Raw genomic sequence first — 16430 nt, 5'->3', positions numbered from 1 at the left:
TCAAACCCTAACTTTTTTATTTTTAAAACGTAATTTCTTTATAAAAAATAAAAAAAAAATTTATTGGCATTAGATCAAATTGAATTAGGTTTGAATTGAACAAAATCTTAATCATATAAAATCCAATTAAACAATTCACTGATCTTATTGTATCAAATCATATTCTATTCATAAGATTAAGATTTTAGATCGATAATGATATGATATTGATCCGTTACCGAATTGATCCATTACCAGTCCTACTTCAAAAGCTCATAGTCCAAAGGGATAGATATCTCATCATCTTGATAACCTGGGTACCCCAAATATACTACAAAATGCTGAGGGTATATGAAAAATTATCCATCAAAACCCTGAGGGTATATGAAAAAATATCCATTTTATACTTAGCAGCCCATGTGACCCACGGTACAGAGGTCACCAAACTACAACACTCAATAATCATACAATTTCAAATAATTATATATTTTCTTATATAAAAAAAAAAAAAAAACCGGAAACCGAAGGAGGGAGGAAAGAGAAGAGTGTGTAACGAAGCAGGTTGACCGGTTGTACGTTGTAGACGGGGTATTGCACGCTGTAAACGTGTGGGGTTTTCTCTTGCTCCTCGTGCCCACAGTTATAAATAACCCCCTCCCTAACCTCTCTCTTCTTCACTCCAAAGAAACGCAAAGGGGTCTGCCTCTCTCTTTCATCTCTCTTCTTCTGTCCTGTTTTTGTGTTTTGTTTTTCCTTTTCCGCCGGTGTACAATGGACGTCCGACGGCGAAATACCAAATCCACTCGCCCGTCCACCAACGCACCAGGCGGACTTCTCCATCCGCACCATCACCAGTCAATCAAAACCGTTGATCATAAACAATCATCGACCCCACAAGCTTCTGATGCCCTACCTCTCCCTCTCTATCTCACAAATGGTGTTTTTTTCACTCTCTTCTTCTCCGTCGCTTACTTTCTTCTCCACCGTTGGCGTGAGAAGATCCGTACGTCAACTCCTCTCCACGTGGTCACCCTTTCAGAAATCGCTGCGATCGTGTCTCTCATCGCGTCTTTCATTTACCTACTCGGTTTCTTCGGCATCGATTTCGTCCAATCTTTCATCACTCGCGCATCAAACGATGCTTGGGATGTCGAAGATGAAAATGAGCGGTTCATAATCGAAGATGATAGTCGCCGTAGTGGGCCCTGCCCTGCTGCCCTAGAATGCTCTCCTCCTCCTGTTGCTTCCCTTCCTCCCATGGCTCCCAAAATGGTGGATCCTCCAACACCCATTATCGCTCCTCCTTCTGAAGAAGACGAGGAGATCATCAAATCAGTTGTTTCCGGGTCCACCCCATCGTACTCCCTCGAATCAAAACTTGGGGATTGTAAGAGAGCGGCGTTGATACGTCGCGAGGCTTTGCAGAGAATTACGGGAAAATCTCTCTTTGGATTGCCGTTGGAAGGATTCGATTACGACTCGATATTGGGGCAGTGTTGTGAGATGCCGGTTGGATACGTTCAGATTCCGGTGGGGATTGCAGGTCCTTTGTTACTCGACGGAAGGGAGTATTCGGTACCGATGGCGACGACGGAGGGATGTTTGATAGCCAGCACGAACAGGGGTTGTAAGGCAATTTACGTTTCAGGTGGAGCCACAAGTGTGTTGTTGAAGGATGGGATGACAAGAGCACCTGTAGTGAGGTTTGGAACAGCGAAGAGGGCTGCTGAGCTCAAATTTTTCATGGAGGATCCAGCCAATTTCGATACCTTGTCTGTCCTTTTCAACAAGTAGGTTTCAATTTTAACCCCCCTTTTGAATTTTAACCTCATTTTTCACTTTTTAATTTTGTAAATTTTATGATTTCTTGCTTTAATTTTTGTTTTTTTGAGACACATTTTATTGTTTTTAATTCGTCTCGTCTCGTCTCGTCTTTTTTTATTTTTTATTTTGAATTGTTGATAGACCGGTTGTGTGGGAATTAGGTTTAATTTTGTTGACTTTGAATGTTTTGGAAGTTGACGGCTTTATTTAGGTGGATGTGAAGATCTCAGTGATTTTTCAAGATATTTTTTTTTCCAGATTTCAACGCGCTTTCGATTTGAATAAAATTTTAGACACATTTGCTAATTGTATTGTATGGTCTGTATGGGAATTTGGATGAATTTTATAGGGTATTTGAGGAAATTGGGTTTAATTGCCGTATTGACTTGGTTTGTTTTGATGTTGATGGGTTTATTTATGTGAAAATCCACGTGAATTCGAGGTTTTAATCATATTTTTTGTTCACAGTTTTTTTCTTTCTTTCTTTCTCACGTTAGGATCTTAGGTTTTATTTATTTATTTAATTTTGATTCTTATATACTCACCATGGAATTTTTTTACTTGCAGATCCAGCAGATTTGGGAGACTGCAAAGCGTCCAATGCGCCATTGCAGGGAAGAACCTGTATATGAGATTCTGCTGCAGCACTGGTGATGCAATGGGGATGAACATGGTATCCAAAGGTGTGCAGAACGTCCTCGATTTCCTTCGGAGCGATTTCCCCGACATGGACGTCATGGGCATCTCTGGTTAGATCCTCTTTACCTTCCTACTTAATTCTGTAAAATAATTGTCTTAGATTCGTGTAATTATCGATAATCAAGCCTAAATTCTAATACTATTCGAGTTTTTTGATGAATTCTGCAGGAAATTTCTGTGCTGACAAGAAACCAGCTGCAGTGAATTGGATTGAAGGACGTGGAAAATCTGTAGTTTGCGAGGCAATCATCAAGGAAGAGGTGGTGAGGAAGGTACTGAAGACAACTGTTCCAGCTTTGGTAGAGCTTAACATGCTGAAGAATCTTACTGGGTCGGCGATGGCTGGTGCCCTTGGTGGCTTCAATGCTCACGCCAGCAACATCGTCTCTGCCGTCTACATAGCTACCGGCCAAGATCCAGCACAGAACATAGAGAGCTCTCACTGCATCACTATGATGGAAGCTGTTAATGATGGAAGGGATCTTCACATCTCAGTGACCATGCCTTCTATTGAGGTGACTTAACTTGTCATCCCCACTACTCACAACCTTATGTTTGTCTCAATTTTTTATCTTATTAATCTTACTAAAAACAAGATACATTTGATTGGGGTTTTCTTCAAATAGAAATTTCAATGATTTTGTTCCATCCAAGATTGAACTATATAGATGGGTTTATCACTCAATATCTGTATTATCTTTTATATATATATATATATATATATATATATATATATATATATATATATATATAATAAATCTGTTTAAAAGAATATTGTTACACAACCTATTATAATTGAACAAGTTTGGGTTATGGTGATGATGGTGGTTATTTTCAATAAGCTACCACCTTGGTGACTGGTGAGGTGGTAAAGTCTGTGGGCAAGGTGACGTGTTCTTGTGAACTTTGAAAGAATCAGTCCTCCTCCTTTGTCCTGATAGTAGTTTAAAAGCTTGTCCTCCAGTAAATCTAATCCATGAAACCATCTGCTTTGCAATTTAGAAAAGAAAGAAAGAAAAAATACTGGTCCCATTTTGTCATATTTTTTGTTCAATAAATTTGCCCATGCAAGCCTCTTTAGTATTGACAAAAAAAAAAAAGTCATATCTTTAAATCATATTTCTGAATACATTTTGTTTTTATATATCAGGTGGGTACAGTAGGAGGTGGGACCCAACTTGCATCTCAATCTGCTTGTCTGAATCTACTTGGTGTTAAGGGTGCAAGCAAAGAGTTGCCAGGATCTAATGCAAGGACCTTGGCCACCATTGTAGCTGGTTCAGTTCTTGCTGGAGAGCTCTCTCTCATGTCTGCCATTGCAGCTGGGCAACTTGTTCAGAGTCACATGAAATACAACAGATCAAGCAAGGATGTCTCCAAAATGTCCTCTTAATATTGTGGGGAGTAAAAGCTACTCACTCACCTTTTAAGAAGCCCTCTCTTAAAAAAAAAAAGAAAAAAAAAAAAAAAAGAAGGAAAAATGAAAAGGAAAAAAAAAAGAATAAATTTTGAGTGAGTCAGAGAGAGTAGAGGAAGACAAGTGGGTTGGATTGAAGAAAAGCTTGGCAAATAAAACAAGGTGGCCTGTTTGTATTATTTTATCATCTGCAACCACGTGAGTTTGCTCTCTTTCAACAGCTGTAAAGGATGGTGTAGGTACTCTAAACAAAACTTTAGTTGGGAGGATTACTTTGGTTCTTTTCTCTCAATCCTTGTAATTCCACTTGTCCAAAATGTTGTTTAAATTTGTAATCTATTTCTCTTGTCTCTCCTCTGTTTTACTATTATTATTAGAGTGTGGACAAATGCATCTAAAATGTTATTCAAATATTTTTGTGGTCTCTTCTTCTGTCGTTCACTAATGTACATATAAGCAGAGAGAGAGAGAGAGAGAGGGGGCCCAATTAAGCTAAACATAGGGCTGTCAACGGATAGCTATCCGATCGAATAGTGCTATATCCGAATTCGAATCCAAAAATAAATAATACTATCCGAATTCGAATTTGAATCCGATCAGATATCCCTGACAGACATTCGAATTCGAATCCGAAAAAGATATCAGATATTCGATAATATCCGATTCGATAAAATATCTGACGAAATTCACAGATTTGTTCGAAAAATCACTTCGACCAGTTCAGATCGGAGAGAGAGAGAGAGAGAGAGAGATAGAGTATGTACCTGCATGCTCGTCGGCCGGGAAAGACTTGTCGGAGTTCGCATAGTTGAAATGACGAAACCCACAGACTTGTTTGAAAAATCACTCCGACCGGTTCAGATCGGAGAGAGAGAGAGAGAGAGAGAGAGAGAGAGAGAGAGAGAGAGAGAATGCGTACTTGATGCTCGCCGGCAGAAGAAGATAGCGGTCGAAATTCGATCGAAACCCGCCGTGTCGTCTGGTTCTTTACGGCTTTAGCCATTAAGGTAGGTTAGATTGAGAAGATGAAGTTTTAAAATAAATTTTCGTTGTATGAAACGAATACATAACACATATATATACATATAGAAACGTTTTGTTGTAAAACATAAATACATGACATGTAGTGTTATCGGAGCGGATATTATCGAATCGGATATCGTAATATCCGAATTCGTATCCGAAACTCATTTGAATGTTAGAATGACATCCGAATCCGAATCCGATATCCGATATCCGAATTTTCGAATTCGGATTTCGGCTATCCATTGACACCCTTAACTAAACATAAGAGCCTATCTACTTTTCTATTTCTATTACTGGTAAATGAGAGTTTAATATGATTTAAATTTGTTGATCATAGTTAAAATAAAGTAATGAAAAACATGAGAACATCAATTGATTTAATGTTAATTACACCTTAGTAATCACAAGAACATAATACCATTACAATTTATCTAATTCTCAACACAGGGGGTTAATTCTCAATGAGACCTCCCTCTGTATTTTTTTTATTTATTTATTTATGAAAATTAGAGATTGCCCTTACCCTAAAATGATATGCCTCCCCTGCCTCTGGTGGATACTGAGATACTAACATAAATATCCCCATTTTCAACTTCTTTCCAAAATCCTTTTATTATTATTTTTCAATCATAAACCAGCGGAGCTGAAGTGACGGATTGCCGTGATTCGTAGCAGCCTCTTACCCCCTCCATCGCCAACCCAACCTTGAGTGGTAGCTTCTTCCCCGGTCCATGGCCAATCCACCGAATCTCTCTCTGTCGGTGAGGTGCCGCAATCAACGAGAAATGCATTATCGTCTCCTGATCCCACTCACTTCTCTTTGATTTCCGGCCGGCCCTCCCTATCAACCCACTCATCTATTCAATATCGCTTCCCCTCCCTCTATCGGAATTGGTTTGTGTCTCGTTTAAACCTCAAGGATTACCAACTTCTTTGACACTTGCACCATGTATTCCATGTACCGATTGTGTCTCGTTTAAAACATGTTTTATATCTCTAACGATTAAAACAATAAAAAAAAACAGTTGACTTAAAAAAAAAAACACTTTTTTTTTTTTTTTTTTTAACATTTTAAACACGTTCTTTATAAAGAAAAAATTAAACTTATTTTTTGTATGCCAATGGTTAATTTCTATAGCTTGATTGTTGTTTTGATTCATTGTTTAACGTAGGATTTGATGATAATGCCTTCATTTTATAGTTTTTTTTTTTTTCTTTCTTCCAAATTTATTATTTTGCTTAAAAGATACATTGACTGGTAGACCTGGTTTTTTCATTATAAAATGAATATAATTAATTGTGGAAACATGTAATCATACATAGATATTTAATAATATTTTTTTTCGCTCAAAAATTTGTTGTATACTTGGAATTGTTGTCTAATGAATGATACTTCGATATTCAATAATATATATATATATATATATATATCTATTTGATTCTTTCCCGTTTTCTTCAATTTTTTTTTTTTAAGGGTTTTCCTTTGTCATTTTAAACCCGTATTCTGATTTGGTAACTACCATACTTTATCTATGCTTGCTATATATAGGTAAATTTATGTTTTGTAAATAAAAAAACTAAAATACATCCCAACAAATTTATTAATATTTTCAAATAGAAGGGAGATTGGACCTTATTTTGATGAAAAATAACACCGATTCCAAATAGCTATGAAATTTGCATGAATTTAATATTTGTATGAAGTCCAATTTGAATCTGGCCGTACCTGTTAGGAGTGGCTCTGGGCTTAACCTCCTTTGGGCCAGTGGACTGATCTAAGGTATCGATCTTAACTGAACCCACTCATTGACAGCCTATCTCTTGGCTCTTAATACTACTTCACCTCAAAATTACAATTGAATAATGCTGGAGGGACTTTAATTCATTCTCGCACGACTCTTTATGATTTTAGAATAATGCTGAAGTGACCTCAAGATTGGACCTCACATGGCACACCCTGACGTGAAAGTATATGAGAATCATAGATGATTTCCTCGAGATATGAATGAAAAAGCATCTATGATTTATATTCACTTTCACGTCAAGATGTGGGATGTGAGATCTACTCTCGAGGTCACTCTAACACGATATATATACACACACAAGGAGAAAATATCTATGATTTTGTGCAGTTGAGTGAATTTTGAGTGATTTTTTTAGTCAGTTTATCATTATTAAAAAACTTGAGGTGATAAAGGTTTCTAATATACCCATGAAGCATTGCACGTTAGTATTCCCCCATCTGACATGGATATGGACGTGGACAGTTGAAAAAAAAAAAGATTCCTGATAAAATGACTCGCCACGTGGTATACTCAATCAACTCACGAACATGGACAAATTTGAAAACCATAGATCTTTTTGCCTCAGGATACACTTTTTATGGGAAAGTGCAAGTATGTTTACTGAGGTGTATAGATTTACGATTTCAAACTTGTCACGTCAATGAGTCGATTGAGTATGCCACTTGATGAGCCATTTTATCATGACTCAAAAAAAAAATGTTAAAGTTGAAAAAAAACTTATCATTGGTAAGATAGTAAGTTCTAGGTGTTCCTTATGTGGTCTTATTTGATATAAGGGATCCGATAATGATTAAGCAACCCCACACCCTTCATGAACTTTCATTTTGTCGTTTCATATTAGTCAATTATTGAAATGAAAAAGATAAGAATTTAGAGATACCTCCTACAACGTAAAAAAAACCTATATTCGATGGATCAAGGCATCATATTTTTCATTGTTGAATATATTTTTTTTTCAATGGAGACGAAGTGAAACTGTCAAATTAATGGAGGATGGGAGAAATTTGACCACTCCAAGCCATCGAATCGGGGGAGCATAAAAAATTTAAATAGTCTTGACCGTCAAAATTCGATTTCTAAAATTTGTGAGTCTTTGCTTGTCAAATTTTCCTATTTTCTTGTAGTGTCCATAGGGGGTTTATGTAGATATTTGAAATAGATCGATGCTTTTTAAAATTTGTGGGATACCCCTTGATAGTGGTCTTCTATGAAAGATGAATAGAATTATACAAATACCCTCATCATCAACATGTTCCATTTGAGTCAATCCTTTAATCTTTAGGGTCGTTCCACCCAAAACTCTTGATCCACCCAAAACGCCATGGGAGAAAATGATCTAGGAGAATTATTTTATTTATTTTGTTCTCATTGATTTAGAAGACAAAGCTTACTAGAGAAAATTGAATAATTAATTCAACATGCCGTGAACAAATGGTGATCTCATCACCAAAAACTGAAGATGAAGATCTTGGGGAGGGGCAGCAAGATAGGATATTTTTATTATTTTATATTTTATCAGTGTTATTAATAAATTGCATGGAAATTAACGTCCCATATATGTATTGTACATAATAAAAGAACTTGTAATATACAGCCTCGTGGTGGTCATGTTGCTTTCTTTATTGCCTCATGATTCTCACAAGGAAAACAAATTATTTATCTCAACAACCCCTCATGATTGCTTTCTTGTAACATTTTACCATCTTTTATATTATTCCTCACCTTCATAGATCTATCATTATTCTCCCATCCCAGTACTATATGTGCATGAGTCGTGATAATCTCTACCCCACGTGCACATTCAATCAACTCTCCTGACTTACCAAATGTCGGAACCGTAGATTTGTACATCTTGGGATACACATTTTTATGGGGAAGTGCAGTTTTGTATCCCAAGACTTACAGTTCTATGGTTCTCAAACTTATCACGTCAGGAGAGTCAAGTGAGTGTGTCACGTGGGTAAGTCAGATTATCACGATTCTACATACATACATAAAGTGAGGGGAAAAAATAAAACAAATTAATACATAATGGCGTCGGCCTGGAGTGACATTGGATTTACTGCGATATTTACATTTCTGAAGTGGGATTCACAGATAACTGTAGATGTGTTTCTTCAAGATACAAGTAAAAAGCATCTATGATTATGTGTGCACTTCCAAATCAGAAATGTAAACAATCACAGTAAATCCAATGTCATTAGTGTTCATAATGGGATCTCAAGAAGATGATGACAATTGTTTACGTTGTTTTTATTCTAAGACTGGTGTGTGTGTGTGTGTGTGTGTGTGTGTGTGACAGAGAGAGAGAGACGTTCAGCTCTTATGTATCCAAGTCCCTAGTACATTAAAGAATCCATGTGAAGTTGGAGAGCCCACCACCCATGTGCATGCGTTGAAGATGCTGCACTTTTCACTCCAAATTAAATAATTTATATAATATGTTAAGCTATATCTACCTACCCAACTGATTACTCTACAGCTCATATATCTAACATCTCTCCCGTCCCCAGTCCTCAATCCCCGCCCCTTATAAACAGGGTTGGTAGCTTAAAACTTAGTTTAGTTTAGTTAAGTTAGTGTGAGATCCACATAGTACTAATTAATTTGTAATCTCTCCTAATTGGGACCACTGTCATCACGATTTTTTGGCTCAATCTTACATACTCTCTCTCTCTCTCTCAATACACGCACAAAATGATTAAAACGTTACTATTGCAGCAGAAAAATGAAAATGACAATCTTATAAATTGGAAAAATGCCATCATGCGATTCATATTAAAATGCCTTAATTCTTAATTGCTAGTTGCACAGGACTTCATTTCATGTGTAGCAGAACAATTGGTTCTATTAAAAACTGAAGTGACTTGTATCAACGCTACCTAACAGAATCAGAAAATAAGAAAGAATTTACTTCATTACGTATGTGTAATTCGAATCAGAGCATCCAGCTTGTAAAATTATTATTAATGTTTTAAAAATCCAATGATCGGACTAACTATATTTTGTAAAATCCAATTCGGTTGGACCGATGCATGTGAAAAACGTAAGAATATGTCTACATTTTTTTTTCTTTCTAAAGTCCTTTTTGATATGGACTCTACGTCTTAGAATCTAAGAGTGATTTGGCTGACAAGTTAGGCAAGATCCATCATTGTCTAAATATGTGGTACATACCTAACTAACTCAGCATGGAGTGCTTAGCTAAGTTGAGTGTCTACCCATCCGAGACGAGGAGCGCCACATGAAAATTGAAAAATTCGACAAAAAAATTTGACAAGCCAAGGCCCACAAATTTTAGAAACTGAATTTTACCGGTCTAAGACAGTCAAAATTCTAAATATTTCCAGATTTGATGGTTTAGAGTTGTCAAATTTCTCCCATCCTTCATTAATTTGATAGTTTTGGTCCATCGAAAAAAAAAAAATTTGATAATGAAAATTTTGACGTCAATTCGACTTTTGTCCATCGAATTTTATGAAATTTGACTGCCCAGGGCCGTCACATTGTAGAGGGGTAGACTAGGGTAGAGTGATGGGATGAGTTGTCCTATTGTCTATGAATTCAAATTGGAAAGGTATCTCGAGAATCTTAAAGTGATTGACCTTGTCAATCACATTCTTTTGCAAAAGAGTTACTTCCAATATAGAGGAGCTTTACCTATGATTTAGAAGGGGATGAGTACTCCATGATAAGCTTGAATTCCCTTGAACAAGGAAAGTGGGTAATGTGACTAAACAAATAGTTAAGGAAAGAGGTAGACCTATAAATAGGAAGAGAGAGTTTGAGAGAAAGGATATTTAAGAAGATGATCAAAGATAGCTATTAGTTGTTACTTTCAGCACCTCACATTCTAACTTGAGCGTTAAAGAGTATTTCACAGGTATCACACTAGTGCTACTGCGTGTTCTTGGAGAAAAAATAGTCTATTATCAAATTGATTTGAGTTTTTTAAGGTAAATCCACCAAAAAACCCTCTACAAATGCCTTTATTTGGGTTCATACAAGGATATGGGTTCATACAAAGATAATACTCAAAAAACAAATGGTTTATTGGTGGAACTAATTTTAATACAAAATAGGATCACTAGTTCCATAGGATTTTCAAAACATAGCAAAATCTGTTTAATAAAAGAGGTCGATCTCCCCCTACCTCAATCTTTATTGAATATAAAGAACATAAATTGAGGAAAACTTTCAATTTTTTGGCTTTTCTCTTTTTCCCTTTTCTAATAATACTCCCCACTTTAGCACCTTTCCTCTTCTACTACCACCTTCCGAAGAAGAGTCATTCCATACTAACTTCCTAGGGCATTGTGTTTGACATTAAGTTGATGTAGACGTGTACAAAGAACCATATATGCTTTTCATCTTATCTCAAGGAAAAACATCTATAGTTTTTTGCACACGTACGTTCACGTCAACTCAGTGTTGAAGGAAGTCAATTAAGCATTTTTCAATCAAGAATACCACTTCAACTTTATTGTCTTCCTCTTCTCTTCTTTTCTTTCGAAAATACCACTCCAACTTTATTGTCTCTCCTCTTTAACCCCCTTGACCTTAAAGAGGATGTCTGTGCATGGGTAAAATCTACTATATATTACCAATATCCACAACTATATAAAAGTAAGAGGTGATTGTGTCATTGCCGATAAAACCACGGATACCTAAAATTTTTCGAAGTGACATTTCAATCCAATTTGGTAATTATTTACTTTAGAGATAAATATGATGCTTTGGGAAGAAAAGAAGATGGTTACCGAATAGGAAGCAAAAAAGGAGAGTTGATTTTGGATTAGGAAACCTGCACTTGCGTAGGTAAGGATTATAATCATTCTTAAAATGAGTGAAAATTTCTCAACTTTCATCCGTGAACGTAGAAGATGGGTGTGTTTTTTTTTTTTGGGTCCAAATCTATGAACCAGAGAGAAGAATCTTGGCTTTGGTGTCTTGTCTGATTCACGAAACGATACTGAGATGACACGGGCGAGTCACCTCTATCTAGGACGAGATTTTTAACCATGATCTCAATCCGTTCACTGGATCCTTTTTACATTATAGAGGTGCAACTTGAACGGGCCAAACAGAACCTACGGAGTTGGGCTAAGCCCAGCACTTGGAGACTATACCAGAACCCTGTTTATCTACCATAAAGGCCTTGGGTTTGAATCCAACTATTTTCATCATCAAAACTTTCTCCTAAGACTTTGATTAGGTCTTAACGAATCTTTTTCCTCCATTCAGCTCCATCTAAACCCAAATCTGATCTATAATTGTGCATTTTTTATTGACCTATTATGGGCCAGCCCAGTCCGCTCATTTAATTCAAATTTCAGCTAGAAGGACTTGTATTGACACCTCTACTCCTATAATCATGCATTCCGTGGCTACATTCATAACGTAAACAAAGAGACGAAGTTAAGAATCATCGCCAAAATTCAACAAGGAAAAATAAAATATACTCTTACTTGTAGATATAATATACAAAACAAAATTATATATTTTCTTATCAAATATGATATAGAAATGTATTTCTCAAAAATTTGGGAATAATCTAAGATTAAATAGCCGATTCAAAAGAATTGTCAGTTAATCACGATCTTTTCAGAAAATCGGAGAATTTTTCTCACTAAGACTGTAACTTTAGGTTACTACTGCAATTGTGGGCCTTGTTCTAGTTTTCACTTTCTAAATGGGCTAGGCCTGAGAACAGTTAGGTGTGCAAAGTTCACTAACTTGGACTATTTTATTTACGTGTTACTGAGCCCAGCCATGATAACTCAGAATGGAGATTAATCTTTTATCTCTTTGGTTCAGAGGAAATGGATGCAAGTCAACATTTTTCTGAAAAATGATCTTGGTTTTCATTTTTGTTTAATTTTATTTTTAGTAATAATCAAAGATGACAAAAATATTAAATGACTTCTTTAAGATAAGATCATCACATGGATTACAAATAACCTAAAATCAACCTTCTTTCGAAGGAGCCCATGGGCCTAACTCATCCTCACAAAACCGGCTTGTAAAGTGAGGATTGCCCCAAGTTTATATATAGCCCAAGGTCATGATTCTTAGGTGATGTGGGACTATCACTCACACTCCCCATCACATGTAAGGTGTCTCCTACATCCCTATGGTTACCTGCTCTGATACTACGATAAATTTGGGGGTCCAACTCAAAGCCTATTGATTTTGAGTTGGACCCCCAAATTTATCATGGTATTAGAACGGGCCTTTTTCTCTTCCATATCAACCAGTTCATATTTCTATGTGCTTTGGCCTAGTCCGGCCCATGCATGTGGGAACGCGTTGAGTTTAGTCCCACATTGGACATTCATTGCCTTGTCTCTCTCCTTATAAGCTCCTGAGCCTCTGCACTCATTGCCAATTAGTTTTGAGTTAGACCCTCAAATTATTCTAATGGAAAGACATGAAAGTAAACTTAGAATTTATAATAGAGAAATTTACAGGAAGAGCTATCTATTTCCTTTTTATTTAAAAAAAAAAAACTCCCCTGCTTTATCAAGCTTGTTACTCAACAAACCTCTCATCCTGAACCAGGCTCAACTGGCTGACTTATAAATATTCCAAATCCAACACAAAAACCTTCTAGATTCATGAAAAAACTTTGAGTAAAAAATAATCTTTTTTGAATTTGATCCATGATTTTTAAAATGGACGGCTACCAAACTCCTAAATTTAAAATTAAAATTCAATAGTCAAAATCAACTGTCCTCTAAAACATTGTAGTATTAAATCATGTTTTAGAATGCAACAAATTGATGTAGAGAGGAAATTTCCTTATTAACTTGGTGAGGAAAGTGTTTCTTTCTTAACAGATCATGGAGACCCACATCATTTAATAAAGATTTAATACCTATAATACTCTTAGTTTTTTTTTTTTTTTTTTTTTAATAAAATGGGCATTTGATTAAAACAACTGAAGGTTTATAGGCATTTAATTATTTACAATGACATGGGTCCCACTTCCAAGTTTGTTGTGTAACAAACTTGTAAAAGTAGTGAGTTTTTGTAATAAAATTGTAACAGATTAAGTCTGCCCGGCAAATCTCTGTTTATAATTTGTTCTAGTTGTCTTTTGTTATAAATTCGTACAACTATTTATGAATAATACATTCATGAAAACATACTAGTGGGTTGGGCTAGTCTGGGTCATACTCTGTTAGGCCCTAGCCCAGCCCAGAATTATTGGTTGAATATTTTGAGCACAACATTTCGTTTGTGGGGTCACGATCAAGACCTAACACTTGTTGTTCTTCTTTTTTCCATGGGGGCACACCCTCACTTACCTGGTGCTTGTGATGCACGGGCGTTGCATGTGCACCGGAACTAGTCCTTGGACGAGTAAGAAAATATACAATGGCAAGAGCATATGGTTTTGAGAAATCTTTGCACCATCTTCTTCTGACCATATGATGATTTTGTGATAAGCAATAAACCTTTAAAATTCATCATGTTTCCATAACAATTACACCAAACGTCATGACCAATAATGGAATATTATAATGAGTGAGGTGGTGCAGAAACTGGATGGCTTTGCAACCATACTTTGGATTGGGAATGAGAAGGCAAGACCTGTGCACATCATGGCCGACCGGGTTAGATTTTGGGGCCCATTAAATAAAATGATGGCAAAATCAATGCACATTGCTGGACCAGCTGTTGTTGTTGGGCTCTTAAAAATAATTGACGAGCCTCGCACCTAGGCTCCAAATTATAGGGAAATTACTAGACAAAATTTTAAAAATGAAACGCCGTCTGTGGGAATCGAACCCACGACCACGTGGTTAAAAGCCACGCGCTCTACCAGCTGAGCTAAGACGGCTAATTTGTTTATATTGCATGTATTTTAATATTTTATTTAATTAATCCTCTAACGAAGGCAGTTCAAAGATTTGACCACTGCCAACAGTGAGTGTTATTGGTCACCAACAGTAATTGATGTCATTAAGGAGTTAGTGGGCCATCACTGAGATAAACCAAAGTTTGATTCCCCAGACCACAAAGGAACGATATGAGCAGTGGCGATGTAAATTACTAAAGCCTTAAAAAGTTTCATTCAAAAGTTATCAACTTCTACTTTCGGCCTTCTATACATGGACCTCGATCTCGTACATTTCATGTCCGTTTTCTAGTGTTTTGGGCCAAAATTTTGCTGTATTTTAAAAATAAGCCGAAAGGGATGGCTCCACTTTTTTTTTTTTTTTTTTTTTAATGTAAAACAAAATCAATGGTTTTCTCTTGGACTGTTGTACCAAATGAGCATAAGGTCTAGGATTATAATTGTTTTGAAACTTTATTCGGCCAATTAGATTATATTATTTCCAGTTCAACCCTTAAAATTTGGACCGCATGCAACACAAGCAAGATCCAAAAAGATTTCCAGATTTTCAAATCTGAAGCTCAACTTGTCTTCACTTATTACCACAAGATTTGTATTATATGCAGTAAGCACCAAAAGAAAATGAATGATAATTTTCTGACGTCCCCCTTCTGACATACACCCTGTCACATAACATTAGATCTTTTGCCTTGCGGTACACAAAATCATAAATATTTTTATTGTGTATCCCGGGGAAAATGATCGACTTATATGACTCAAAAAATTGCAACTACGTGGAATTGTTTGAGCATTGGGTGCGTGGAATAATAAAAGAATGACCATAACAGAATTTAAATATTAATTTACAAAATAAAATACCCCAAACTTAGGTTGTGTTTGCTAATACTTCTGAAATCTGAAGTCTAAAAACATTTGAAGTTTGAAAACTAAAAATCAAACTTCAAAAGTTTCATCCATCGTTCATCATTCATTGATTCAAAATTTCTGAATTCTGATTTGTAAAGCTTGAAATCTGATATGAAACAAATAAAAATAACTAAAATCTAAATTTTAAAGGCGAATCATCTCCATTCAGATTTCAAGGGACAAAACCAAAGAACTTGTAAGTGATGGCATGAATCTTTGGAAACTTCCTAAAAGATAAAATTTACTTGTCATTTTCATTTATTTAAAAAAAAAAGAATCAAAAGTGAATCTAAATGAGGCATTGAAGTTTCTTTTGACAAGTAGTACACCGATGTTTAGAGATAATTTGGATTGATGATGTTCTACTCTTTTGCCACTACAAGGGTCATCGTCAAAAACTAGATAAGGCCTTGAATCCATGGTTTTAAAACTCGTTTTTGCATCTTGTCTCATCCATCCCTAGTACTGAATTGTCTCGGACGAGATTTGGGATATGTTTGAGACGTTTCATCCAAAATTTTTAAAAATGAATGTAAGGTATTAAATCTAATTTTAAAAATTGACTTGTGCATCTGTCTTGTTCATGCTTGATACTGAGACAATACAGACGATATATCTCAGTCTCAGACGAGTTTTGAAACCCTACTTGAATCGCAATGATTCATACTTACATGCACGATGCACCCCCTCCACCAACTCTATTCATACCTCGCACGTGTCATACACATGCATTCCACTAAAACTGGGAACTCCCCCCACTTGCTTAATGCGTATAGTAATCCTCTTATTAAAGCAAGTAGCGGGCCCACCCCGCCGCTTACCCATAGAATAGAAGAAGTCACAAAGTTTGATTAATTAAAGCGAAGGAAGAAAAGAATAAAACGCCCTCTAGTAAGTATAAAGAAGGACA

The 16430-nt window shown here is 36.1% G+C and overlaps 1 protein-coding gene and 1 non-coding gene across 2 annotated transcripts; one reads left to right on the top strand and one right to left on the bottom strand.

Moving 5' to 3' along the window:
* Positions 1 to 647: 647 nt before the first annotated feature.
* On the top strand, positions 648 to 4343 carry LOC147408510 (3-hydroxy-3-methylglutaryl-coenzyme A reductase 1-like). Its single transcript, XM_086418944.1, has 4 exons — positions 648 to 1769; positions 2371 to 2552; positions 2671 to 3017; positions 3653 to 4343. Exons 1-4 carry the CDS (start codon positions 751 to 753, stop codon positions 3893 to 3895), a joined length of 1791 nt encoding a protein of 596 aa, XP_086275070.1. The 5' UTR covers positions 648 to 750; the 3' UTR covers positions 3896 to 4343.
* A 10180-nt stretch (positions 4344 to 14523) lies between these two features.
* TRNAK-UUU (transfer RNA lysine (anticodon UUU)) lies at positions 14524 to 14596 on the bottom strand. The gene has a single exon. It is a non-coding gene; the product is annotated as a tRNA-Lys (tRNA).
* Positions 14597 to 16430: the final 1834 nt, after the last annotated feature.

Source organism: Akebia trifoliata, chromosome 2, assembly GCF_017979445.1.
Source record: "Akebia trifoliata isolate Shusen 1 chromosome 2, ASM1797944v1, whole genome shotgun sequence".
NCBI classification, from domain to species: domain Eukaryota; kingdom Viridiplantae; phylum Streptophyta; class Magnoliopsida; order Ranunculales; family Lardizabalaceae; genus Akebia; species Akebia trifoliata.
The sequence above is the reverse complement of the archived record's forward strand: the minus strand, read 5'-3'. Positions and strand labels throughout refer to the sequence as shown.